The sequence below is a fragment of the Odocoileus virginianus genome, chromosome 3 (genome assembly GCF_023699985.2).
Source record: "Odocoileus virginianus isolate 20LAN1187 ecotype Illinois chromosome 3, Ovbor_1.2, whole genome shotgun sequence".
In the NCBI taxonomy this organism is placed as follows: domain Eukaryota; kingdom Metazoa; phylum Chordata; class Mammalia; order Artiodactyla; family Cervidae; genus Odocoileus; species Odocoileus virginianus.
The window spans coordinates 4,379,102-4,407,089 of NC_069676.1; the positions used below are offsets into that span (position 1 = coordinate 4,379,102).

Consider the following 27,988-nt stretch of genomic DNA (forward strand, 5'->3'; position numbering starts at 1 on the left):
TGAACATGACCAGCTTGCTCTCACCTCAGCGCCTTTGCCTGTGCCCTGCCTGCCATCCATCTGGATGCCGTGCTCACAGCAGGCCCCCAGTCAACTCATTTTCTCTCTCCGTGGGGTTCAGCCCATCCTACCCCCTCTTTGGTTTGTGAAATGAAATATTTCCTTCTGAATCCAGTGGGCAAGAAATGTCACTGCCGTCAGCAATTTCTGGCTTCTAAATGTAAATGAGGACTCCCAAAGGGAACAAGATCCCTTGGATCCAGCAGCTGCCCCCCATGGTGATTGCTGAGGAGCTGGGTGGTGGGAGGTTGGGGGGGAATGCAAGAAGCAGCCATTTGCCACACCTGCCACCCCTTACGGTGAACAAGGAAACAGGATTTGGCCCCAGATGGCTGAGGTGCATAGGAAAGAAATTATTTCAGTGAGCCCAGAGGCTTACATCTTTTACATAGTGCACTAAATTCTTTAACTTGATACCTGATTTTTCTTATCTCACAATCATCTTTGATGTTCTGACTTTGTTGCAAACTTGTATATAGCCTGACTCCCCCTCCCGCCTCCTTGGAGCAGTTTTCTCAGCGCTACTGAGAAGCTGGCTCCCGGGCTCGGTGTCCTTAACATTCCTACCAAATAGAACAATTCTCTATTTACAGGTTGTGACTATTTTTTAGTCAACAGGTTCCTTCCTAACAGTTTCACACCCCTAAATTATTTGAGTTGTTTGTGTCCCCAGCACAAAGGTCCCAGCACAGAGTGGGTGTTCAGCAAATGCCCGAGGGATGAGAGAGGCTGAGGCCATCTCTGGACACATGAAGGGGAGAATTTGGGGTCCCCTCTGTGCTCAGAGCCCTAACTTTTCTATTTGGGATGGGCAGGCAGGATGTAGCATCCACCATACCCTTCAGCCCTGACCTGGGTCCCGCCCCTCCCCCACCCCACTGAGTCAGCCTTCTAGAACCCCCTCCCATCAGGAACTGGTGGGGATTGGCCGGAATCTGGCTGAGTCACAAAGCCACCGTGACACCAGCGCCCCAAGGCTGGCCGTTCGGGCTGGTGGGTCCAGCTTCAAGGGCAGGTGAGTGAGGCTGGTGGTGGGCTGGGTAAGGGTGGGTACGTGGAGACCTGGTCATTCTTCCAGGGCCCCCAGGGCCTTCAGGGTCCTCCTGGGCCTTCCAGGCCGCTCTGAGAGGTGGGACAGCCCCACAGCCCCTCACAGCAAAGGTGCAAGGGGCCCCCAAAGCCCTGATGGTGAGTGTGTCTGCCTTGGGGACCCAGCCTGGAGAGCCTATCACATTTTCTTGGGAACCTGGGAAGGTGGTCTTTGCTCATGTGACACTAAATGGAGACCCAGAGGGGTTTACTCAAAATCGCCCACCAGCCCCTCAGCTCATGTATCTGCAGCTCTTACTCCTCCTTCTCATTTCCTGACATCCTGTTTCTGTCCCCCTGTCCTTCCTCTGTCTCATTCTGATTGAGTTTATGGAACAGGCTGAATCATGTGGTTGAGGAAACCTCAGAACCTGAGATGGGCCAATTCAGATCCTGAAGTTGCCGTCTCCAAGTTCTGCATGCTGGGCCACATCCATCCATGTATCCATCCTTCCATTCATTCTTCCATTTATCCATAAACCTCTCTGTTTAAAAAAAATATATTTATTTGGCTATGCTGGGTCTTAATTGTGGCACTCAAGATCTTTGATCTTCCTTGTGGCATGCAGGATCTTTAGATGAGGCATGCACACTCATAGTTGGGGCATGTGAGATCTAGTTTCCCAAACAGGTATCAATCCCTGGGCCCTCTGCATTGGGAGCACAGAGTCTCAGTCACTGGACCACCAGGGAAGTGTCCCCATAAATATATCTTGGGCACCTACTATATGGACTGTTCTAGGCACTGGGACTCAGAAGCAGACAAAGGGCCCTACCTGGTGGTCATCTCATAGTCTAATGGGGGAGGCAAATAAGAAACAATATAAAGAAGTGAGACATGGTATGTTGGCTTCTCTGGACCTCAGTTTCCTCCTCTGTGACATGAGACAGTGACTGTGCAGACCCTCGGGAACCAGCCTCAGGCCAGTTTGCTGTTATGAGTCAGTTCCCATTGATGCCCATTGTGCCTGGGCCTGGCCCATCTTGGGGCCAGATATTCAGACCATCGTACAAGTGAAGTCAAAATGTCTAATGTGAAAGGAGGTGGTGCTTGGGTCTTTGAAAACAAATTGATTGTGATCATCTTTGTCTTAAGGTATTTAGTCCATTACCATATCAGTGATTAATATGATTGAATTTAAATATACCATTTTACTAGTTTTCTTTCTGTGGTCTCTGAATTTTAGTCCTCCATTCCCCCACCTTCTGCCTTTTTTTCTAAAAAAAAATTATTATTTGAATCATTTTTAGAATTCTATTTTAAATTCTACTGCCTCCCCCCCCCCCTTTTTAGGGGCTGCTCAAGGAATTGTAATCCTTAAAAAACATCCTTAAGTCATAACTGAATTAGAGGTACTGCTGTTCTACTTCATCTAAAATGTAAAAATCTTCCTACCATGTAGGTCCTTTTACCCTCAACATTGTTGTTTATTCTCTACTTTTCATGTGAAATACAGCTACATAGATTATAGATGCCACAAGACCATGTGTTAATCTTTGCTTATACTGCCATGTGTTTTTTTAAAAGATGAAAATAATAGTCTTTCCTATTTATGTGAGTATCTATCATCCCTTATGTATTTTTCATTTCTCCCCAGATATGTCTCCCTCAAATAAAATTCTCCTTCAACTTGAAGAAGTTTCTTAGCATTTCTTATAATGCAGATGTACAGGTGACAAATTCTTTTAGTTTTACCTGAAAATGTCTTTAACTTTATTCCCAAAGGACATTTTCACTAGGTATAGAATTATCAGTTGGCAGTATTTTGCTATTGTTGTTTGTTCAGCTCTTTAATTATGTGCATGTCAATCCTCAATCTATTACCTCTTGCCACCAAATGTACCTTTCACTTTGTACCTTATCTGTAATAAAAACAAAGGAGTTCCTTTCATTGTCTCAAGTGAGTATAATATTAGTGTTTCTTAGTAGAGGTTGCTGGTAAGACGTTGCAGGATGGGTCAGTAATAGAAGTGTGAAGATTCCTGGTGAATCTGCCTCACTTCTGAGATTTTGCTGGCTTGGCCTGGTGAAGACCTTTCTGTAGCCTTCTTGTCATCAGAGCCCCCATGGTAGCCCACACACCCTGCAGACCTTCTGCCTCCACCAGCAACTGGATTCCTGATATGTGTTCACATCACCAGTTACTGGTCACCTGTTCCCCCATCTGCACTTCTGGGGGAGGGTGCTTTTGCTTGCTTGGAAACTCCAGACCTGCTTCAGTCTAGCCAAACCAGCTGGTGTCTCTGCCGTCTGGTGAGTCATACCACATCCTCTCCAAGGAAGTCTGAATTTCTTCCCAATTTGCCCTTCTTTGGAGATATAGCTCAACCCTAGGAAACCACATTAGAGTTTCTTTTTACCTTATAGTTACTGTTTTATTGTCATAAACAGTACTTTACATTAAACTTCCTTCATTTAATCTATGGTTGGTTTTGATCTCCTGATTGGGCCCAGACTTGCTTCAAAGTGGTTCCACTGTCTTCTGGCTTCCATAGTTTCGGATGAGAAGTTGGCTGAATCATGGCTCCACGGAAAGTTATCTGTTTTTCTGTGACTGAATTCAAGATCTGATCTTGGCTCTTCAGGATGTTGACTCTGTTGAGCCCAGGTGTGTTTCTTTGTGCTTATCTTGTTTAGGGTTTTCTGAGCTTTTTAAACCTATACATTTTTTTTCAACAAATTTTTGACCACTATTTCTTTACATATTTTTATACCCTCCTCTTTTTTTCTGGGACCCCAATTACATTTATTTGATATTGTCCCATAGGTACCTAAGGCTTGCTCTATGGCCCATTCTTTACCCCTTCTGTGTTCTTCAAATTGGATAATTTCTGTCTATTTTCAAACTCACTGACTCTTCTGTCATCTGCACTCTGCTTTTTAGCCCATCCAGATACTTTCTGAATTCCAGATATTTTATATTTTTAATTTTAGGATTCCCATCTGGTTATTTTCTAATATCTTCATTTTCCTGTTTATCTACTGAGATCCTCCACCTCTATTCCTTATGAGCATGTTTTCCTATTAAGTATAATTATAATAACTACTCTAAAACCCTTGTCTGATAATTACAAGAACTGGGCCTCTTGGGGTCACACTCCACTGATAAACTTTTCTCATGAGAATGTTTCATTTTTTTAAAAATTTATTCAAATTTCCTGTCATTTTGGATTATATCCTAGATATTGCAAATGTTAAGTTGGAGACACTCTGGGTACTGTCATAGTCTTCCAAAAGTATGGGTATTTTTGTTTTAGCAGGATGGTAACTTGGACTCTTTTACCACATGCATTGCAAACTTTTTTCCTAGTCTCTTGTACTTTGGCCTTATTTATGGCATCATTAGTCATACACTTTTTTTTCTTTATGATGTCAAACATGTTTATCTTTTTCAAAGCTCTTGGGTTTCCTGTTTAGTTTCATAAGAGCTCACTAACTTACACACACATAATAATAAATGTTCTTATAATTTTTCAACCCATCTGAATTTTTTAGAATATGGTATGAGGTAGAGGTCTAAGCATATGTTCTTGCAGATAGATTGCCTTGTACCATTTATTTAAACACAGAATTTCCCTCTCTCGAATTGAAATACTTTATATCATTGGTATTTTGGTACATTGGTATTAATTTCTGGTTTCATTTTTCTGTCCCACTGATTTATTTTTCTAGTCATGTATGTGAACCATGCTGTGATTATGATGGCTTTTAAGTCTATACATCTGGCTAGTCAAATTCTCTTATTACTGTTATTTTTTATGATCTTTTTGGCTTCTCTCACTTACTCTTCCATCTGAACACTGAAATTATTCCATTTCCAAAAAACTCCGCTTTGAGATCCTAATTGGACATGAATTATAGTCTGTGAATTGTGACATTGTGTAATAATTGTTATAAGAATTCTTTCTTCCTCCTAAACTGGTGGTACATCAGGTGCTAAGGTACCTGTAGTTTGCAACTTGCATTTTTCATTTAATGTATGCTCTGATTATTTGCTTGTCTCATTACATATTCCTCAAAATCACTTAAGAGTATTTTGGCCTCCATATGGTGATGCAGAGAGAAAAGCCTCCAAGAGATCTTTTGTCTGTTTTCCTAGCCTTCACGTAACTCCTTTGGCTTTTGTGTAATATTTGTTCCTGTGAATTGTATAGTTTTGGACATCACTATGAATTTTTTTTCTCATTTCACATTTGTAGCTCGTTTTTTTTGTATGCAGTCATATGCCTTAGGAACGATGGGATATATATATATACACACATACATGTGTTCTGTATGTGTATACATATATGCTTTTAAAAAATAGACTCTCTTGGATCTTCCAAGTTGACAATTCCTGCTAAGTCTCTTTTCAAACATTTTGTTACCTTGCTTTTGCTGTAATTACCAAAAATAGTGATACCCACAGCAAGGGTGGGCAGCATCTCTCTCCTTTTACCAAAAATGACTTCAGAATTTCAGTTTTAAAATGGCATTTGTTATGGTTTTGTGGTTAGACTTACCATTTTTATGTACTATCTTATCTATTTTTTAAAATACTTATTATAAATAGCTATGGATTTGGGAAAATGCCTTGGGGGCACTATTTGGAAAACCATATGGCTATCTTTTAAATTCCTAGATGTAATGAATTACCTTGTGAATTTAAAGATACTAAACTATTGTTACATCTTTAGAATAAATCCTACTTGGGTATAGTATTATTCTTCTGATAACTGGTCTTTTTTTTTTTTAGAGTATTTGCATCATATCTGTTGGTGAGAGCTAGATTTTGGTAATGTTTTTCTTTTTTCTTCTTTTTTAAAAAGGAAATTACAAAGTTTTTCTTTTCCTTTTTTTATGGAAACTGGTGGCTCATATGGTAAAGCATCTACCTGCAGTGCGGAAGACCCTGGTTTGATCCCTGAGTCGGGAAGATCCCCTGGAGAAGGAAATGGCAACCCACTCCAGTACTCTTGCCTAGAAAATTCCATGGATGGAGGAGCCTGGTGGGCCACAGTCCATGGGGTTGCAAAGAGTTGGTCATGACTGCGCAACTTAACTCTCTTTCTTTCTTTTTTTAGAGTTGGTTTGTTTTTGAGTTATAGTTTTCTTTTTTAAAAAAAAGTTTCCCCCAAGTTTTATTGAAATATAACTGACATACAGCACTGTGTAAATTTAAGGTGTATGGCATAATGACTTGCATATATCATGAAATAATGACCGCAAGAAGTTTAGTGAACATTGGGACTTCCCTGGTGGTCCAGCAGTTAAGTCTCTGAGCTCCCAATGCAGGGGATGCTGACTTGATCTCTGGTTATAGGTCAGTTGGTAAAGAATATGCCTGCAATGCAGGAGACCCTGGTTCGATTCATGGGTTGGGAAGATATGCTGGAGAAGGGAAAGGCTACCCACTCCAGTATCCTGGCCTGGAGAATTCCATGGACTGTATAGAACATGGGGTTGCAAAGATTTGGACATGACTGAGTGACTTTCACTTTCACTTGGGGAATTAATCCACATGCTGCAAGTCATGGCCTTAAATAAGTAAATAAAAGAAAAAAATGTTTAGTGAACATCCATCATCTCATATAGATACAAAATAAAAGAAAAAGAAAATTATTTTCCCTTGTGATGATAACTCAGAATCCATCATGTTGTACATTACATCCCTAATATTTATTTATCTTATAGCTGGAAGTATGTACCTTTTGACTGTCTTCATCCACTTCCCCCTCTCCCTACCCCACTCCGTCTGATCTCTCTTCCTATGAGTTTATTTGTTTTGTTTTGTTTTTGGCGGTACCACAAGGCATGTGGGATTTTAGTTTCCCGACAAGGGATTGAACCCAAGATCCCTGCAGTGGCGGTGTGGAGCCTTAACCACTGGGCCACCAGAGAAACCCATGTTTGTTTGTTTGTTTTTTTCCATTTATTTTTATTAGTTGGAGGCTAATTACTTTACATCATTACAGTAGTTTTTGTTATACATTGAAATGAATTAGCCATGGATTTACATGTATTCCCCATCCCAGTCCCCCCTCCCACCTCCCTCTCCACCCAATCCCTCTGGGTCTTCCCAGTGCACCAGGCCCTAGCACTTGTTGTTTGTTTGTTTTGAAGTGTAAAATTGACACACAGTGTTAAGTTAGTTACTGGTTTACAACTTAGTGATCTCATGTTTCTATGCATTAAACAATAAACACCATGTGGTGACACTGTTTTAAAATATTCCATCATTCTTTCTATGTTTGAGTGAAGGAGTGAAGGAGGCCAGGTTCCCACATCATATCCTTCTGCCACCTTGACTAAGAGGCCAAATTCTAATGTTTTAAGTGAAATTTTGTTTATTAAAGTGCCCCCTAAAAAAAATAAGTACCCCCTGAGTCTACTCCTTACACACACACACACACACACACACACACAATCACTTGTCAATTTAATGTTTATCCTTCCAGATTTTTTTATGCCTATTCTAGTGTGTGTGTGTGTTGTGTGTGCTTTATATGGGCTATTTTTTAAAAAGTCAAGTCCTGGGACCTCCCCAGTGGTCCAGTGGTTAAGAATCCACCTTCCAATGCAGGGGATGTGGGTTTGATCCTGATTGGGGAACTGAGATCCCATATGCCATGGGGGCGGCTAAGGCTGCACACCGCAGCTACTTAGCCCACATGCTGTGAGGAGAGAAGAGCCTGCCTGCCACTACTAAGACCTGATGCAGCCAAACACATGAATAAAAGAAAAAAAAGTCAAGTCCTATAGTGCTTGTTGTTTGTAACTTGCATTTTTCATTTAAGGTATGCTCTGATTATTTGCTTATCTCCTTACGTATTCCTCATTATCACTTAGGAGTATTTTGGCTTCTATATGAAGGTGATGCAAAGAGAAAAGCCAGGCCATGTTTTCACAATCCAAAGAAACCGACGTGACTGGCCTCTCAAGCCCCCTCATGTCCCCTCTCAGTCACCTCATTTCTGTATTTTACTTTTTGGCTGTGATGGGTCTTCCTTGCTACACCCTGGCTTTCTCTAGTTGCCGCGAGCAGGGGCTGCTCCTTGTTGTGATGCGAGGCCTCACTGGGGCGGCTCCTCTCGTGGAGCACAGGCTCTGAGTGTTGGGCTTCAGTATTTGCAGCACATGGGCCCCGTAGTTGTGGCACACAGGCTTAGCTGCACCTTGGCATCGTGGGATCTTCCTGGACCAGGGATCAAACCAGTGTCCCTTACCTTTCAAGGTGGATCTGTAACCACTGGATCACCAGGGGGAGGCCCTGTCCAGACTTTTAACAGCAGAGTTTAATTTCTTCTCTTCTCTTTTGTATGTCCTATAACTGGAGTAACCAGTTTGTCTTCTTTTATGTTCAGTTTCTTTCACTCAAAACAATGTATGTGAGATTCCTCTATACTGTTGACCGCATTCTCACTGACATGTCAAATAGGATCCATTGATTTATAAATAGGTCAATATTTTTAATTCTACTCATTTATATACTAATATATTGATGGATATACAGTTGACTTACTCATTATTCTGTTGATGGACATTTGGATGGTTTCTGGTTTGGGGTGAGTATAAACACTTGAACCTCCTGAGTATATTCATCTGAGTGGAATTGATGAGTTGTCTTCAAGATATGGATCCAAGTGGTTGTAACTTGTTCACCTTTTAAATTTTACCTATTCTTGTGAATGTGGACACCATTTCTTTTTTTAAACGCTTTCTTTTCTTTTAAAAAAATATTATTTGGCTGTGCCATATTTTAGTTGCAGAATGCAGGATCTTCAGTCTTCACTGAGTCATGAGAATTTTAGCTGTGGCTTGTGGGATCTTGTTCCCTGACCAGGGGTCGAACCTGGGTCTCCTGCATTTAAGCCACCTCCTGCTGATAAGCATTGTGGTTTTCAGTTTTGACTCTCACAAACAATACAGTGATGAACGTCCTTGAGCACCCTTCTTTATGCACTTGTTAACTGACCCCCTAGCAATCACCTTTTTGGTTATTTCCAGTTTTTTGGTTTTTTTTTAGGTACAAAATAACACTAGATACATATCAAATCTATAACCAAATGGACCTACAAGATAACACAGGGAACTATGCTCAATATCTTGTAATAACCTATAATGAAAGAGAATGTAAAAAAGGAATATATATGTGCCTTCCCTCATGGTCCAGTGGCTAAGACTCCAAGCTCCCAGTGCAGAGGATCTGGGTTGAATCCCTAGTCAGGGAATTCCCATATGCCCCAGCTAAAGTTCCCACGTGCCGCAGATAAGACCTGGTGCAGCTAAATAAATAAAATAGCACAAATAAATATTTTAAAAAGGAATATAGATATGCATATATAACTGAATCAATTTGCTATATACCTGAAACCAATACAACATTGTAAATCAACTATATTTCAATTAAAAAAATTTTAAAAAGGAATAAATTTCCTTGCACATTCATTTTTTGGACTTAAAATTCTTTGTTTTTGGTGTTTCATTGTTAATCCAAAGACGTGAACATGGAGGATATTCACTGACAGTTATAGCCAAAAATGCCAATTTTTAAAAAAAGATTTATTTATTTATCTGGATGCACTAAGACTTAGTTGTGGCATGTGGGGTCTAGTCCCCTGGCCAGGGACTGAACCCAGGTCCCCTCCACTGGACATGATAATTAGTCACCACATTAGCTACTAAACCACCAGGGAAGTCACACAAAATGCCAATTTCCCCCCACGCCCCCCAGGTTCCAAAATGCCAATTTTTGATGGTGGCTTTACCCTACTCTTTGACTTGATGGGTATTTCTCTAGTTTTACCTCTGAATAAGTGAACTTTGCAATAAAAAAAGGTTTTGTTTTTTAAATAAAATTTAGGTTTTTTTCGTTTGTTTGTTTTAACATGCCTTCACTTTGGTCTTGGGGACAGAGTCCGCCCAGGGCAGTGTTGCTGCACGTTGCGTGGGATGAAGGGCTGAAGGCTGCTGCTTCTTGCAAGCTGGCTTCTGAGATTGCACCTTCTCCTGCTCCTCATCCAACTCTATGATCTTCCAAGGTATGAAGTCTGTGGTTCCAGCCAGAAGGGGGGACTCCTGTAAAGTAAGTGTCTTATGCTCCAGGGCTGCCTGAGTGAATACTCTGCACTGGGGTACTTCTGAAATCTAGTCACCTCTTCATTTTTTCCTCTACCCAGCCTTCCATCTATCATTGATCTATCCATCATCTATGTTATCCCCCATCTATTTACTGATCCATCCAGTCATTCATCAATCCACCTCCTTTTCATTGATCTCTTTACCAATTCCATTACCTTTCTTCATTCACTCACTTATTTATCTACTCATATTTCATCTATTCACCCACCCACTCAACTATCCTCCCTCCCTCCATCTATCCAATTATCCTCTACACACACATTCATCCATTTATCTGTTTACCCTCTCATCCATCCATCCATGTATCCATTTCCTTATTTACTGATCTGTTTGCCAATTCATTCATCAACTTCATTTACTCACCCATTTTCAACCCAAACTCTTTTATCTGTTCCTCCAATCGATCCAATATTCATTCGTCCACTAATTTATCCATTCAGGATCTAGTCATCCATCTATCTTCAATCTGCTCACCTACTCATTTATAGCCAAGCTAGCCACTCAGAACATTTACCTTTTCACAACTGGGAGCCCAGGCCCTGTGACTGAGATGGGGCCACAGAAATGAGTCGGGCTCGGTTCCTACCATCTAAGAATTCAGAATACCATCAGTCAGTGGGAAAAAGCAAATAACACCAAGCATACAGACACAGACAGGGTATTTCCAAAACAGTACGATCAGTGCTGTCCTTATAGTATGTTCCAGATACAGAGGAAAGGTGAGGAGCAGGTGGGTGGTCAGGCATTCAGGTGAGACCGTGCCCTGGGTGCTGACGTCGGAGTAGCCTCAGGATGATGTGGCCTGGGGACGAAAGGCCACCCGGGCATGTGACTGGGAAGGAGTCCCTGCCAAGGAAAGGAGGAAGATGGCAAGATGCCAGGAACCAGAACAAGTAGTTTCTGTGGGGTGAGTACCCACCCCAGCCAGGAGGCCTCCTGCCTGCACCATGCTGCTCCCTGACCACCTCCCTACTGCCCCCCGCAGGCAGAGCTGACCCGCCTAGGAACCAAGACAATGCAGCAAGCAACACAGCTACAGGTGTCCCCCAGCAGGCAGAGCTCCTATCAGTCCATCCCCAACTTCCAAGATAGAGTGGGGACACCATGTTCACAGCCACAGATGTCGCCCAGTGGGCAGAGCTCCCATCAGCCCGATCCCAGTCTCCAAGACAAACCGGGAACACTGCATCCACAGCCCCAGCGTGAACCACCTGCCTCCAAGGAGACCCTTCTGGAACAGCCTGACAAGGACAAGACGGTGGCTCGTCGTATCCCTCGCCTCCGGGCTGTGGTGGAGAGCCAGGCCTTCAGGAACGTCCTGGTGGATGAAATGGACATGATGCTGTCCCGCGCAGCCACCCTCATTCAAGCCAATTGGAGGGGGTACCGCCTCCGGCAGAAGCTCATCTCCCAGATGATGGCGGCCAAGGCCATCCAGGAGGCCTGGCGACGCTTCAACACCAGGCGCCTCCTCCGGTCTGGCAAGACAATGGAGAAAAGAGCGAAGGTGGAGGAGGGGGACATCCCTTACCACCCGCCCCAGCAGGTGCGGTTCCAGCATCCCGAAGAGGGCAAGTCCCTGCTGGCCCAGCCCACCATGGTGAGCAAGGAGACCCAGTTCCCTTCCTCCGACAGCCTGGCCACCTATACCCACCAGCTGGCCCTGCTGCAGTCCCAGGGCATGTCACCGCCTGGGACGTGCTCTGTCGGAGGCCCCAGCGTCACCTTCCTGCCACACCAGACAGTCGCCATCAAACTTCCGTGTCCCGTGAGTCTCGAGGCCAAGTGCCGCCCATGCCTGATGACAAGAACCGTCAGAAGCCCCTGCCTCGTCCAAGTGGAAGGGGACACAACGAAGACCAAGCAAGTAACTGCCAGAGCCAACAAGGCGGGAGCCATGGGGCCACCACCATCTGGAAGGTGCGCCCAGGCAGTTCAAGGACAATTCAAGGCCCAAACCCAGGCCCCCATGGAAGCAGAGGTCCTCAAAATGCTACCCCAGACAGGCCCTGTGATAACCAAGACCCTCTCCCAGCCAGGGCCCACTTTGACCATGACCAGAACTCCCTTCCAGATGTACCCGGCGGCCACGATAACCAAGACTTCGCCCCAGGCTTGCCCAGTGCCCATGGTAACAATAGCCAAGACCCCACCCCAGGTGTACCTGGCAGCTGCAATGACCAAGATCCCCCTGCAGGTGTACCCAGCAGCCCCCATGACCAAGACTGTGGCCCAGATGTCCCCAGCGGCCACCATGATCAAGACTCCCCTCCAGTCGTGCCTGGCTGCCATGATGAACAAGACCCTACCCCAGCCATGCCCAACGCCAGCTGTCACAATAACCAAGGCCCCACCCCAGGTGTACCCCCCAGCCCCAGTGGCCAAGATCCCACCTCAGACGTGCCCGCCAGCCACAGTGACCAAGACCCCACTCCAGTCATGCCTGGCGGCCATGATGAGTAAGATCCAACCCCAGCCGTGCCCAGGGCCCATGATAACCAGCGCCAAATCCCCACCCCAGCCCTGCCCAGTGACCCAAGGGACCAAGACCCCAGGCCCCATGCGACCAACAGCCTCCATGACCAACACTCCACCCCAGACGAGACCGCCAGCCACTTTGACGAAGGTCCCACCCCAGCTCTGCCTCCTGGCCTCGATTTTCAAGTCTCCAACTCAGACACGGCCTGCGGCCACAGCGACCAAAGTCTCGCCCCAGGCGTGTGCAGTGCCCTTGCTGACCAAGATCCCAGCCCAGACACGCCCAGCAGCCATGGGGACCAAGGCCCCACTGCAGACGTGTCAGTTGGCCACAGTGACCAAGACCCCATCTCATCAGATGCTCCAAGGAGCCTCGGTGACCAAAACAGCTCCTCCCCAGACGCGCCTGGCAGCCATGATCAATAAGACTCCCGCTCAGCTACGCTCAGCGGCCGCCATCCTCAGAACCCTGTGCCTGCCCCCATCAGCAGCTGGGAACCTCAAGCCTCCGTTTTCAGCAGCGGCGACAGCTGGGATTTCCGACACCTCATCCCACACGTGTCTAAGCGGACCAAAGGCCAGGGCCACGGTGAATGTGAGACAGGCGACAGGGGTTGTCAAGGTCTCGTCCCGCTCCTACTTGACAGAAGGGAAGGTGAAATGCTTTCCCGCATCGCATCTGGGGTCTGCGGCTCCTAAGCCTGCAGCCAGGCCTCCTTTGGAAGGCGAGAAAATCAAGGCCTTCTCCCAGAAGCAAGTGAAAATGGAAACCATGTCTGACACCAGCATGGCCATGGAAATGCCCGGGGATCTGACCTGGGCAAAAGTGGCCAACGACAGGAACAAGCGGGCACAGCTGAGGACGGACGTCTTGAAGGTTCAATCCCAGCTGTATGGGCCTGCTAGAACAGCTGGGCTGCCGCTGAGCACATGTCTGCCTCAAGCGCAGCTGGCCCCTTGTTCAACCACAGGCTTGCCCCAGGCCCAGCTGCTGGCCGAGCTGACTAAGGCCCTGCCCCAGGAGCACGTGTCTGCCAAGCTGACCAAGGCCCAGGGCCCAGGACACCCAGCGGCCCAAGCCCCCGCAGCCGTGGCCCAGCCACACCTGAGTGAGTGTCTGTCCAAGACGCTGTCCCAGGCCCACCTGCCCGCCAAGCTGGTGAAGGCGCAGTCCCAGGAACAGCTGACCACAGCAGTGATCAAGATACAGTCCCAAGGGCATCTCCCCACGGGATTGACGAAGACGCAGTCCCAGGCCCAGCTGGTCACAGACACAGCTAAGAGCCTCTACGTGGCCCACCAGGCTGCTGAACTCAGCAGCAAGACACAGTCGCAGCCACTCCTGGCGGGCTTCAAGGCTTCCACCCAGCCCTGCCAGCACATCGGCACTCTGCCCCGAGCCAAGCCAGAAGACAGACTGACCCAGCTCCCATCCCACAGCTATGTGCAAGGCAAGGCCACCCTGGGCCTGCGCCAGGGGGCCTCTGAGACCCACAACATGCTGGTGCCTCTGCTGGCCCCTGCTGGCCACACCACGTGCAACGCTGAACCCTGGGGGGACAGTGGGGCTGCCCGGGCCCAGCCGTCAACCACCGGCGCACCCCCGCCCAGCCAGGAGGAGCTAGCGGCCTCCCAACTCGCCTCCCTGTGTGCTGATCTGGCTGCCGTGCTGGGCTCCCAGGAGGACCTCCGCGCCCTGCTGGCCAAAGCCCTCTCCCAGGGGGAAGTGAGGGCGGCACTGAACCAGGCTCTGTCCAAAGAAGTCTTGGGAGCCACGATGGCCAAGGCCTTGCCCCAGGGCATCCTGGGCACGGTGCTGGTGAAGGCGCTCTCTTGGGGCGAGCTGGGCACCAGCCTATCCCGCGCACTGTCCCAGGGTGAGCTCACTAAGGCCATTCAGAGCAGACTGGCGGATGTGCTTAGCAAGGCCCTGACGGAGGAGGAGCGCGCCACCTTGAGCCAGGCCCTGTGTCAGGGTGAGCTGGGTGCAGTCCTCAGCCAATCTCTCTCTCAGGCAGCCCTGAGGTCTGGAGTCGGCCTCCCCAAGGCTGCCTCAAAAACGGTGGGAAGCGGGATGACTGTGATGCCGGCCCCGGTGGAGGTGGACTTCAGGGGGAGCCTGTCGGCCGCGTGGGGGCCCACCTTGGGCCCCATGAGACTACAGCCCAGCAAGGTTAGGGTTCCTTGGGGTGGGGCCTGGGAGGGTTTTGTCACAGGCTGGCCCTTGGGGCTCTTGGAAGAGAGGGGGGATGGGGCCATGCTCGGGGGGTCACCCTGCTCATCGGTGGTCTCTGTAGGTGACTCTTTGATTGCTAGGGTCATCACCATTCACCAGCATCCCCCTATTTCTGCCCCGGGTCCCACTCTGTCATGGGAGACGGGACCTAGCAGAAGCCTCTTACATCTGTACCTGACCCCCAAGGTCTGTGAGCAAAGAGTGTGCCTACACCCCAGGGCGAGGGAATTGGCATCAGCTCTCGGCCCCATGGTGAGTGATGTGGACCCCAACTTGCCCAACATGCCCCACCAGCAGCCGTCCTCCAGTCTGTGGCAACCACTCCTTGCCAATGGCGTGGGCCCAAGCACCAGCCGGCCGTCACTGGCCACTGGCAGCTCAACCACAAGCGCCCACAGTCCACACGAGGTCAGCAGGGTGGCCCCACATGCAAGGGCATCTCCAGGGGAGGGTAGGTTAGCCCCGGGCCAGCTTCCCAGCACCGCCGGTCGTGGGAGGGGCACCCATTCCCACAGCTGTACCGCCAGCTATGGGGGGCCTGTTTGCTGGTGTCAGCCCTCGGGGATCAGCAGGGTACCCCCTTGTGTGGGCCAACCCCAAGGGGCCAAAGTTCCGCAACAGCTACCTGTGGTCCCCAAGGAGACCATGCAGAGAACCCGGTCCCCGAATCATAAACGAGCCTTCAAGGGCCCTAGGCAGATGACCAAAGAGGCGACCCCAATTCCACCACAGGCCTCCACGGTGAGCAAAGCACAACCGCATGCTCCCAAGGCCTGCGTCATAACCCCAGGTCCCTGGCCCAGCCCCATGGCTCCTGGTCGTTGCTGGGCACCCAAGCAATGGGGTCAGGTGGATCCCAGTCTGTTCAAAGCCTCCCCAGGCAATAAGCTGACACCCACCCTTTCCCGAACAGCCATCCCCGGGAAGGAGAAGAATCAAACACGGGGTAGCCTTTCCAGGGCACATGGCCCACAGGAGCAGATAACTGGCCGTATACTTAGTGAACTGCTGGCCAATATGCCACAAGGTCCAGACAATGACCTGTCCAGAAGCTTCTCCCAGGGCTCCACAGACTACGGCCTAAACATGAGCAATTCCCAGAGCTCACTACGCGGCTGCAGCTCACTCAGCCTCTCCACCACGTCTAAGGCCAGCATGGCTGCTATTGACGTGGTGGAGGAGGAGCCCTGGGAAGCCAGCCTGGACAGGGACTTTCATCTAGATGCTCTCCCCTACGCAGAGGCCTTGGAGAGGTCCCAGGGGCCCAGGAATGTGGAAGAGACTGAGGGAGCAGGTCACAGGCACCTGGCCCCGAGCCTCCATGACCAGTCTTTGGCAGACTCAGAACGGATCCCCATTCAACATCATAGCTCAGTGGCCAGTTGCATGACGTTGAGTGTCCACTGGGACTCAGAGGATGAGGAAGACATGTCCTCAGATCAGAGTTCCATGAATCTGAAGGGGAGTTTGTCTCAGGCACCCTTTGGGACTGGGTTGACCAGAAGTTTGTCATTGAGTAATGTATTCCCTACTGTCTATCAGGAGCCATCTGTGGCTGGGAGGCTGACCTCATGCCTATCTCAGCCTACAGTAGCCGGTAAGGTGGCCCCAAATCCAGGCCAGCTCTCTGCGGCCAGTAGAATGACCAGCAGCCTCTCTGAGCCATCGGTGGCCAGTAAGCTGACTCCCAGCTTAGGCCAGATGTCCAGGACCAAGAGGGTGTCCCTCAGCCTAGGCCAGCCACTGATGGTTGGTGGGGCGGGTCCCAGCTTTTCACAGCCGTTGATGGCCTGCAGACTGGCCCTGAGCCTAGCCCAGCCACCTGTGACCAGTGGGGTGACCCCCACACTTGCCCAGCCACCTGTGACCAGTGGTGTGGCCCCCAGCTTAGCCCAGACATCTATGACTGGTGGGGTTGTCCCCAGCCTAGGCCAGGCATCTAAGGCTTCTGGGGTGGAGCCCAGTCTAGCCCAGTCACCTATGACCACTGGGGTGGCCCCTAGCCCAAGCCAGCCATCTTTGACCTTTGGAGTATCCCCCTGCCAAACCCAGCCATCTTTTACCAGTGGGATGGCTCCTAGCCTGGGCCAGCCTTCTCTGACTTGTGTGGTGCGCCCCCGCCTAACCCAGCCATCTGTGGCCACTAGGGGGACCCCCAGCCTGGCCCAGCTACCTGTGATCAGTGGTGCAGGTTGTGCTGTGAGTCAGCTGAGTTGGGCCCCTAGGGTTGGTCCAAATTTACGATCATCGGGGGTGAATGCAGTGGCTCCCGGTCAGCATCATTCATCATTTGCCACTGAAGTCACCTCGTGTGCACCATATTCATCAGTGGCTAATGGCATGGGCCAGCGTCTGAGCCAGCCAGCCGTGTCTGCTAGGGTGGACCCACGTCAAGATCCTCTGGCGGTTAGAGGGGTGGCCTCGCATCCCCAGGCCCCTGAGTTCAGCGAGGTGGCCCTGGGCTTTCATCAGCTGCCTGTGATCAGTGGGAGGCACCCAAGAGTAACTGAACAACCTGCTGTCATCATTTCAGCTCCAAACCTCTACCAGGCACCTGTGGCCAGTGAGGAGGACTCTTGTCTAGGCCAGGAAGCCAGTGTGTCTCTGTTCAGGGGCATGTCTGTGAGCAGATCCCAGGGCACCATAGCCTCCGACACGCTCCCAGATATGTCTCGGGGGACTCTGGCTACTGGCATGTTCCTAAGTGTGTCTCAGGTGTCCCCTGGCAGATCAGGGAGTGTGGGCCAGGGGAGTGTGGCTACCGCACTGGGCCCAAGCCAGTCTCAGATGGGCAGGGGCATGGCTCCCATGACATCCCACGCCTCTGCGGCCGCTGCCCCTTTGACTCGTGAATCAGCCTCAAGGGTGGCTCCTCACTTCTCTCAGGCTTCAGTGTCCGGTAGACTGGATGTGAATTCGTCTAAGTTTTCTGTGACCAGTGTGGGCCCCAGCATATCTCAGGTCAGCGTGGATCTTCCAATATCTCTGGACCACCAGTGTCTTTCTGTGTCCACAACCTCCAGCAGTTACCAACAAGCTGATGTTATCAGCCAGGAGCCTGCAATGGGCATACCCAGTGCTGTGGTGCCAGGTTCTATGGCAGGTAGGATGACCACAACTGTGGCCCCAGGTTCTATAGCTGGTGGCATGGTCTCTAGTCTTCCCCCAGGGTCCATGATCAGAGGCATGGACCAGAGCCTTCCTCCAGGGCCAATATTGAGTTGTGTGGCCCCCAGCCTTCCACCAGGTTATGTGGTCAATGGTGTGGTCCATACTCTTCCCTCAGGGTCTGTGATCAGTGGCGTGGGCCTGAGCCTTCCCCCAGGGTCCGTGATCAGTGGTTTGGGCCCGGGCCTCCCCCCAGGGTCTGTGATCAGTGGCGTGGGCCTGGGCCTTCCCCCGGGGTCTGTGATCGGTGGCATGGGCCTGGGCCTTCCCCCGGGGTCTGTGATCGGTGGCGTGGGCCAGGGCCTTCCCCCGGGGTCTGTGATCGGTGGCGTGGGCCAGGGCCTTCCCCCGGGGTCTGTGATCGGTGGCGTGGGCCAGGGCCTTCCCCTGGGGCCTGTGATCGGTGGCGTGGGCCAGGGCCTTCTCCCGGGGCCTGTGATCGGTGGTGTGGGCCAGGGCCTTCCCCCAGGGTCTGTGATTGGTGGCATGGGCCAGAGCCTTCCCCAGGGGTCTGTGATTGGTGGCATGGGCCAGGGCCTTGCTCTAGATCCCATGACCAGCACTGTAGCCCAGGGCCTTCCTCCAGGGTCTGGGGCAATTGGCATGGCCAGAACTGTGCCTATGAGTTCTGTGGCAACTTCAGTGTCCCCCAGTCTGATTGCAGCATCTGGCACTGGTGGGGAGAAGCCAGGTCTTGCGGTGAAACCGTCAGCTAGTCTAATTGCTCCGGACCTACTCTCAGATTCAGTGGCAGGTGCAGTGGACTCCAGAATCCCTCCTTGTCCTGTGAATTCCAGTGTGGACACAGCATCTGTGCCTGGGGGACTGAGTCAGAACCTAGTTCTGGAGTCCATGGCTAGTACAGCCAGTCCACCCTCCACAGTCGGAGGCGTGGCCCCGAGCCTTCCCCAGGGGTCCCTGCTGATTGGGATCTCTCCTCGTCCATACCATGGGGGCCTGGCAGGGGAAGGGTCCACCACCACCTTGCAGGCATCCCGTCCCCCTGGCCTGGCTCCAGCTCCCCTCCAGGAAGCTCCTGGCACGGCCGGCGGAGTATACCAAATGCCTTCGGTTCTGCAAAGAGCCTCACAGTTGAACCAGGCTCTTGGGGTGACGACGGCATTTGAGACCATAGATCCCAAGACTGTGATGAGGCCAGAGGACCCAGATAGGGCTCCTCGCCAGAGGCCCATATCCAGGCAGGGGTCCGAAGTCCTTGAGGCAACCCCATGGATATACCATAGTCCCCTGGCAATGGACACTGACTACAGCCAAGGAGTCCCTGTAGAGAATGAGGCTCTTCCCAAAGACCAGAGGCCGCTATTGGAGGAGGTAGCTCCCAGCCAAGCTAAGTCAGTGCCCAGCGGTGTGGCCTCTGTCCTTCCCCAGTCCCCGAGTCTTGCCGAGCCCTCCACGGTCAGCAGTGGCGCCCCAACCCTGCAGCAGAGGTCAGTGACCAATTTGGTGGCCCCTGGTTCCCACATTGTGGCTGCTAGCCCCAGTGTGCAGACGGTGCCCATCAAGGGCACTGGGGCCCCACTGGCTCACCTGCAGATGCCAAGCTCTCACACTGCACTCTGGAGCCCCTCGGTGACTCAGGTGTCCCATGGGGTCATGGCTTCTACTGGAGGCTCAGGGTCACCCAGGCCGACCCATGACAATACTGCGGCCACCGGTTTGCACCCAAGGTCTGTGGCTCAGACAGGAACCCCACGCACTTCCCGGAGGTTACAGCCACGTGTTTCACCCCATCCATCCCTGATTAGAAAGATGATGTACAGTGGTTTCCAGAAGGAAGCCATTCCCAGCGCACTCCAGAAGACAGCGGCTGATGGTCTGATTCAGAATGGCCATGGGTTCCTTCACCCTAGAACATCCTTCAGGTCCATGCATGCTATTTCAGTACCAAAAAAGCCAGACAATTCTGCAGCTGGGACTGTGCCCTCCAGTCAGGAGCAGCATGATGCCCCCAAGTCCTCGCAGAAATTTCCTAAACACTCCCTGGGTGCACCGCCAGCCTTAACGCCAATAATCCACACTAATGAGCTGGCACACCGCATGGCCAACTCTAAGCAGAGCCCGGGGATTCGGAGGGTGTCTCTGGGTTATGAGTCTTCACCGAGGGGCTCCCGGCGGCCCCTTTTTAGGCAGGAGTCACAGCAAGAGTCTCCAATTTCCCTTAGCTTCATGGCTCCTGCGGAGAGTCTCGGGGCATCCAAGACTCCCACTGACATTCTTGGAACTTCTGTGACTCCTGCTGAGAGTCTCGGGGCATCCCTGACTCCGGCAGACAGTCTTGGGGTGTCCCTAACTCCAGCAGACAATCTCAGGGCGTCCCTGACTCCAGCTGAGAGTCTTGGGGCATCCCTGACTCTAGCAGACAGTCCTGGGGCATCCCTGACTCCAGCTGACCATCTCGGGGTGTCCCTGACTCCAGCTGACAGTCTCGGGGTGTCCCTGACTCCAGCTGACAGTCTCGGGGCGTCCCTGGCTCCAGCAGACAATCTTGGGGTGTCTCTGACTCCTGCAGATAGTCTCGGGGCATCCCTGACTCCAGATGAACATCTTGGGGTGTCCCTGACTCCAGCTGACCATCTCGGGGCATCCCTGACTCCAGCTGACCATCTCGGGGTGTCCCTGACTCCAGCTGACAGTCTCGGGGCATCCCTGACTCCAGCTGACCATCTCGGGGCATCCCTGACTCCAGCTGACAGTCTCGGGGCATCCCTGACTCCAGCTGACAGTCTCGGGGCATCCCTGACTCCGGCTGACAGTCTCGGGGTGTCCCTGACTCCAGCTGACAGTCTCGGGGCATCCCTGACTCCCACTGTACTTCAGGGCCCGGAGGACACTGCCATGTCTGGTGGCCAAGCGTGGAACTCTACCATCCCCAGCGTAGCGGTTGGGCCCAGGGGCAGCACCGTGGCCCCTGGCGGTGCTTGGGAGCCAGCCAGGGGCACTGTGCCGTGGGACGTCGTGGGCAGTAAGGCAGCGGTGGACCCCAGACAGCCGAGGGAGCTGGTGGCGTCGGTGCAGGCTGTAGAGAAGATAATCATCCATGCGGTGGTCATTATCCAGGCATGTGCACGTGGCTTCCTGGTGCGCCGTACCATCAAGGTGTGGCACCAGTGGGCCATCATCATCCAGGCTGCCTGGCGTGGCTACCGTGTGCGGCGGGACCTGGCCCGCCTCTGCCGAGCTGCCACCATCATCCAGGCTGCGTGGCGAGGCTTCATCATTCGCCAGAGCCGCACCCAGCACATGCTGCTCCAGAATGTGTGGGCTGAGACCGGCAGTGGGGCCAGGATGACGTCTGACCACCGCTGCTTCCAGTCCTGCCAGCCACACGTCTGTGCTCTTTGCCAGTCACTGACCTCTGGACTAGGAAGCCCACCCAGCGTGGTGATGCTCGTGGGTTCCAGCTCCCGCACATGCCACACGTGCGGCCACACGCTGCCCACCCGGGTGGTGCATGGCACGGGCCGGGGTGCTGCCAGCCAGGCCGGCATGCCACGGGGCTGCCTGACCCAGTCAACTGCCTGGAGCCTTCAGCGACCCCATCAGACCAAGGCGGCCACGGCCATCCAGTCTGCCTGGAGGGGCTTCGTTGTGCGACGTCGGCTGAAGCAGCAACAGGAAGCAGCCAAGATGCTTCAGGCCACCTGGCGCGGCCACAGCGCCCGGGCCTCCCTGACCACGGACGCGCTCTTGGGGCCAGCGGCGTGGGACAACTCGCGGCACACGCAGTGGCCCGGCGTCTAGGACCTCGGCTTACTGGTGGGGGGACGTCAGGGGAGGGGCCACATGGCTCTCTGTGTTTCATGAATAAAGCCCTCCACAGCCTGGGTCTTGGCCTCCTGTGCTGTGCGGGTGTCTTGGGCATGGTGTGGGGTGGAAATCTGGGGGACCTAGAACATCCTGGATTGGAGGGGTCCAAAACTTTCAACCATGCCGTTGGCACTTGGGGTCTGTGCCTGGAATCGGGACCCTAAGCCTTCCGCAGAGGTCAGCGCTGCCAGCCTGGACTCACATGTGCCATGGTATTCATCCAGGGTGAGCAGGGCGGCATCCAGTCAGTTGTGGATGGAAGCACTCTAGCCAGAAGCCATTGTCTGGGGGGCCTGACTTGGAATGGCCACCATGAGGCCCTTGTTCCCAGAAAATTCTAGAGGCTTCCAGCCACATCCTGACTTGAGGGGATGCTGGGCCAGCCCTCAAGGGGCCCCGGTCTCAGTGAGAGAGAGCTGGAGGCAGGTGGGATCAGGGACACGGCAGAGGGAGGGCCTGGGGGCAGCCAGAGGGGGCAGCCTGGCCAAGTGGGGGGGAATGGGGGTGAAAACATGTGCATTGGAAAGACACAGAGGGGCAACAGGGTGGTGGCGGCTTCCGTGGAAACCAGAAGGGGCAAGGGCGTCCTGCAGAGACGCGAGTGCAAGCTGAGTCACTCGTGTCCAACACTGTGACCCCACGGACCACCAGGCTCCTCTGTCCATGGGATTCTCCAGGCAAGAATACTGGAGTGGGTTGCCATGCCCTCCTCCAGAGGATCTTCCCCACCCAGGGATCGAACCTGCAGTCTCTTGCGTCTCCTGCACTGGCAGGCGGGTTCTGTACCACTAGCGCCACTTGGGAAGTCCCCTGAGGGGACAGGCAGAGCAGAAGACTTTCGGGTCATGAACCAAGAGGGTTTGTTAGGAGAGGTGGAGGGGTCCAGGTGGAGGGGGGTAAGTCAGGAATATCTCCCCTGGTGAACAGCGGCCCTCAGATGCCCTGCGTCCGGAGGCCCCGCCTCCGCCTCGGCCCTGAACCGTGCCGCGCGCCGACAGCAGGGGGCGCGCAGGTGTAAAGAGCGGGCACCTGACCGCACACCTGTGCGGAGCCGTCTTTCCCCCTCTCCTCACGCAAGAATGGGGAGCTCCCAGCCGCCGCCGCCGCCGCTTCTGTTGCTGGTTCTGCTGCTGCTGCAAGCTTCTGATAGGACTTCCTCTGTTCTCATGAGCAATGCAGGTAAGAACAGGTAAGATCCGGCTTCCAGGAAGCTGGAGGGGGAAGTGGCCTCGCCGCACACCTGGTGTGTGGACACCTCCCTCGGGCCACACTGGTCTGCCACCGCCCCCCCCCCACCCCGCCCCAGAGCTGTGGCTCCTCCTAGAAGCAAGAACAGCCGGAGCACCAGCCCCTCCACCCCCACCCCTCACCCCAGTCCTGAGGGTGCCAGGTCTGCCACCCCAGCATTACATGAACCAGCGACAGGCTGGTGAATGCCTCCTACCCAATTTGAGGTTCCGTTCCTAATCTCAATTTCTCTTAGCCAGCCCCCAAAGGGAGAAGGGTGAGAACCCAGCGACCATGGGGATGCACGTGGGAGAAGGGCTTACTTCCTGGTCACTGAACATCTATGGCTCCCAGGGGGAGGTTCTCGGCCCCTGACTTAATTTCTTTCTGTTTCCCTATAAGACAACTCCTGGGGTGGAGAAGAGTTGAATTTCTCGCATCCGTGGCTCCCATCCTATCCATCCCATCAAGCCTCTGACCAGTGTCCCAGCCCCAAACCTGGAATATCAGAGTGGAGGCCACCACAAATGAGACTCTCGTAGCAGACAAAAGCTTTACTCAGAAGGACCACATAGCTGAGGAATCTGAGGCTCAGACAAGCCAAATTTCCCAACCTGTGCCAGACCCAGATTAAACCAACTGACTTGACTCACGCCAGCCTCCTGGTCTAGGAGTCCCTGGGCAGAGCAAAATCCTGGCACGATGCATAGACTCAGCCCCATTTTACCTTTTGGCGGACTCTCCAGCAGCTCATGAGTACCCTCTCTGTGCCAGGCACTCAGCAGAACTGATGTCCTCCATGACCTCCTCTTTCCAGTTTTCCTTAGTTTGCTTTAGAAGCACAACTCCTCAGAGGTCTTGGGGTCCACTGTGGCCTCCGAATCATCTTCATTTCAGCTGAAACCTCCTGTCATCTGGATTCCTTCTCAAAGAATGGTAGGAGACAGTTTGAGGCTGGACTCTTAGTCTTTGACTCCTTGGAGGTTTTGTTTTGTTTTTTAATTTATTTTTAATCGAAGGATAACTGCTTTACAATATCGGTTTCATTTCTGCCATACACAACATGAATCAGCCATAGGTGTACATACGTCCCCTCTCTCTTGAACCTTCCTCCCACCTCCCACCCTTTGCCACCCCTCTAGGCTGTTAGAGCCCTGGTCTGAGTTCCCTGAGTCAGATAGCAAGTTTCCGTGGGCTGTCTGCTTTACATGTGGTAGCGTATATGCTTCCATGCTATGCTCCCCTGGAGATCATTGAAGAGCCTTCTTCCCAGCCACTGTGGGCCAGACCCTCTACCATTCTGAGCCCCAGTCCCCCAGCTGTAAAATGAGGATAAAGTCAGGCCAGTCTCCTCCTAGACTCATCTGTCATCCCCCCAGGAACTGGGAAACTGGGTGGAGAAACGGGGTCTGCATGTGGACCCAGCCTCCTCCTGGAGCCAGGGCCGGGTGCTATTTCCTCCTTTGTGCTGCTTAGGGTGAGGCAAGCCCAAAGACCCACCCAGGGCAGAGTGGACTGGGTGTGGCAAGATATGGTTGATGAATGAACGTGCAATCAGTTGAGTTTACCAGCAGCCTGCAGCTGGGAAGGGAGTAACTGTGGGAGGTGGCCCGTGAAATCTTTACCCGCCCTCAGCCTGGGCCCTGGGCTTGAAGGCAGGGAGCAGCTAGAACAGGCAGCAGAGGTTCCAGAGTCTTGTTGCTCAGTCGTGTCCGACTCTTTGTGACCCCGTGAACAGCAGCATGGCAGGCTTTCCCGTCCTTCACTTTCTCCTGGAGTTTGCTCAAACTCATGTCCACTGAGCCAGTGATGTCATCCAACCATCTCATCTTCTGTCATCCCCTTCTCCTCCCACCTTCAATCTTTCCCAATATCAGGGTCTTTTCCAATGAGTCAGCTCTTGGCATCAGGTGGCCAAAGTATTGGAGCTTCAGCTACGGCATCAGTCCTTCCAGTGAATATCTGCTGACTGTTCTTAGAGCTCAGGCCTCAGTGCCCCCATTAAAACCTTGAGTTTAGCCATGGGGACCTTCCAGGTACCTGGGAAAGGAGATTAGGGTCGATACTCTCTGGGAGCTCAGAGGTGGATCTCTGCTGCCCAGCATCACTGAGTATCAGACCTGCGTGAGCTCTCAGAGACTCTTTCTGTGATGTCCATTTTACAGATAAGGAAACTGAGTCCCAGACGGGTTGAAAGAGTTGCCCAGCATGCTGCTGGGTTGGCAGCCGTTCCCTGTATCCAGAAGAGTTCTAGAGCCCTGAAGCAGGAGTCGGGGGCGGGGAAGGTCCACCCCAGACTGAAATGCTGGCTGTGGGAGCTCAGATGAGGAACTTCAGACATCAACACCTCAGTTTCCCACTGAGCACTCCCACTGTGCACTCATCCCTCCAAGTCTCCCTACGTGGGTGTTGTCTGCTGGCATAATAGGGAAAGAGGCACCTGGTGGGTTGGGGGCGTCGGGCCAGGGTTGTATACCTTTGTTCCTAATCATCTCCTTCCTATACCCCAATGGTGTTTTCCTTCCAGATGCTACAGCTGCAGGGACAGAGAGCCTGCCTTCCATATCTCTGACTTCTCCCTTCAGCTACAGCTCCTCTATTGTTGGGGAAAACCAGACCAGCTTAGAGAACACAGAGCCAGGCTCCACAGCCCATCCCAACAGCCCTAGTTCAGAGCCCACAACCTCCCCCAGCCCCACAGATTCAGGGACAGCCTCCACCACCCAGCCCACCTCCTCCCAGCCAGAGCTAGGTACCCACCCCAGCCCTGGCTCCCCCAGTTCAGAGCACACCGTCGCCTCCCCGTCCGGCGCCCTGAGCTCTATCTCCGTGGCCACCCTGCCTTGGAGTTCCACTCACCCCAACCCCAGCACGCTGCCTTCCTCTGTGTCCATGACCACCACTGACCGGACATCCGAGACCTCTGGTTATGGTGAGTATTCGGCCACTGGGCCTGTAGGGGGATGGAAAGATTGAAGGGGACAATAGAAGGGGACAATAGAAGACGAGATGGTTGGATGGCATCACCACTCCAATGGACATGAGTTTGAGCAAGCGCTGGGAGCTGGCAAGGGACAGGGAAGCCTGGAGAGCTGCAGTCCGTGGGGTTGCAAAGAGTGGGACACGGCTGAGCGACTGAACAGCAAGGGGGATGGTTGGGAGCACCAAGCTGCAGTTCTGGGGTTGGCCACCAGGGGGAAACATAGTCCTGAGAATGTGCTGGGAGGGGCCTCTTCCCCACCCGACCCCTCCACCTCCTCCCATCACTTAAGCCTCTTCAGACCTTCATTCCAAGCACATTTTATTAAGCATCTATTGTGGGTCAAGTCCTGTGGGAAACGGTTATGTTGGCAGATAGGTTATAAGAGCAGGATAAAGGGTCGAAATGTGAGTGCAAAGGATTTGAAATTTTAAAAGACTACTTGGCAGAGGTCTTAGTTTGAAGGAGGTGAAGGAGGGAACCATGCCGGTACCTAGAGGGAAACAGAACAGGCAGTGAACACAGCACGGGCAAAGGCCCTGGGGTAGGACTGTTCCTGGGGCATCTCAGGTGCAACCAAGGAAAAGTGAGGTGGCCGAAATGGGGTGAGTGGGGTACTAGTTGGGGTGGTGAGGGTGGGGAATTTGTAGAGTCCCTGGGGTCCAACAGAGGCCAGGCATTTTTCAGAGGGTCTAGAAAAATCTGTCATTCAAAATAGTATGTTGTTTCCAAAACGTGCAAAGAAGAGTGCAAACATGAAGTATAACGTTTTGCTATAAATTTAATAACATTTTGTTATAAATTTAGTAACATTTTGCTATAAATAAAAACATTTTTCTTAAAGTCACAGGATATAAAACCATCTTTACAAAGTGTCAAATTTTGCACATTTCCTCAGAAAGTCACTGCATTTGGGAACTAAATTTTAGGTTGAATTTTTTTTTTTTTTTTTTCACTTTGCAAGAACTCCCAGAAGTGGCCAAGAATGGAGTGGGAACACAGCAAACAAAACAAATGCCTTGTAGACAAATATATTCAAAAGAAAAGAAAGAGAAAAACAAAAGTAAAAGGGTAAAAAAATGTGCTTGAAAAGAAGGAAGCGTCGCTTCCTAAGGAGGGACTTAAAGGCTCTGAGGGGCTTCCCTGGCTAAGACTCTACACTTCCACTGCAGGAGATGTGGGTTCGATTCTGGGAACTAAGATCCCACCTGCCTCGCGGCACAGTAAAAAAAAAAAAAGGCCCCGGGGCCCTGGTGTGTCGCAGACGCGATCGGCGCCCTGGCTGACTCGGGGCTCCTCCTTCAGCCCCAGGGGACGCTGGGGCCCCCAAGTTGCAGCGGAACCCCGGCGTGGTGGTGGCCGTGTGTCTGCTGGTGTCTATTTTGCTCATCGGGTGTGTGATCGCCGCAGTGAGGCGCTGTCACAGCGGGGTGTCCGAGTTCCAGAAGCTGGACGAGGTACCCATGGTGGGGGAAGGCTGGACTGGGTGGGGGTGCCCTCTCAAGCAGGGCAGGCCCCTGCTGCAGAGACTGCTGGTGCCTGAACACCTGCTCGTGTGTGTTCCTCCTTCAGGGACTTGTGAGCCGAAGGTCGTCTTCTGCCCATCACACACTGCCATGATCTTCGATCTTTGATGCTTGGGGGGAGGGACTGGGATGAGGCGGGGACATCTGGCGAGGGGCGAAGCTTGTGGCAATAAAGCCCCTATCATTCCTCTGAGGCATCCTGAGTCATGGATTCATTTGACAAACTTTTTAGAGTGTCTACTATATGCTGGGGTCACAGCGGGGACCGTTTCTCC

General features: G+C 52.0%; 2 protein-coding genes across 7 annotated transcripts; both read left to right on the plus strand.

Moving 5' to 3' along the window:
• The first annotated feature begins 369 nt into the window (after positions 1–369).
• IQCN (IQ motif containing N) lies at positions 370–21,999 on the plus strand. 6 transcript variants are annotated; one of them, XM_020884436.2, is made up of 4 exons: positions 370–1,075; positions 10,045–10,214; positions 11,256–14,921; positions 20,991–21,999. In XM_020884436.2, exons 2-4 carry the CDS (start codon positions 10,158–10,160, stop codon positions 21,912–21,914), a joined length of 4,647 nt encoding a protein of 1,548 aa, XP_020740095.2. In that variant the 5' UTR covers positions 370–1,075; positions 10,045–10,157; the 3' UTR covers positions 21,915–21,999. The 6 variants fall into 6 exon arrangements, with proteins under 6 accessions (XP_020740095.2, XP_020740100.2, XP_020740096.2 ...); XM_020884441.2 differs by having other exon boundaries at positions 10,045–10,170; XM_020884437.2 differs by lacking the exon at positions 370–1,075 and adding an exon at positions 1,095–1,248.
• A 1,008-nt stretch (positions 22,000–23,007) lies between these two features.
• On the plus strand, positions 23,008–27,906 carry CIST1 (colon, intestine and stomach enriched 1). Its single transcript, XM_020884462.2, has 4 exons — positions 23,008–23,159; positions 25,735–26,139; positions 27,493–27,644; positions 27,760–27,906. Exons 1-4 carry the CDS (start codon positions 23,060–23,062, stop codon positions 27,805–27,807), a joined length of 705 nt encoding a protein of 234 aa, XP_020740121.2. The 5' UTR covers positions 23,008–23,059; the 3' UTR covers positions 27,808–27,906.
• Positions 27,907–27,988: the final 82 nt, after the last annotated feature.

Coding starts and splice junctions, on each gene's coding strand:
- CIST1 (XM_020884462.2), top strand. CDS start 23,060: ATGGGGAGCTCCCAGCCGCCGCCGCCGCCGCTTCTGTTGCTGGTTCTG. Junction 23,160..25,734: donor TGTTCTCATGAGCAATGCAG/GTAAGAACAGGT, acceptor TTTTCCTTCCAG/ATGCTACAGCTGCAGGGACA. Junction 27,645..27,759: donor AGTTCCAGAAGCTGGACGAG/GTACCCATGGTG, acceptor TTCCTCCTTCAG/GGACTTGTGAGCCGAAGGTC.
- IQCN (XM_020884436.2), top strand. CDS start 10,158: ATGATCTTCCAAGGTATGAAGTCTGTGGTTCCAGCCAGAAGGGGGGAC. Junction 10,215..11,255: donor GAAGGGGGGACTCCTGTAAA/GTAAGTGTCTTA, acceptor TGCCCCCCGCAG/GCAGAGCTGACCCGCCTAGG. Junction 14,922..20,990: donor TGAGACTACAGCCCAGCAAG/GTTAGGGTTCCT, acceptor ACTGTACTTCAG/GGCCCGGAGGACACTGCCAT.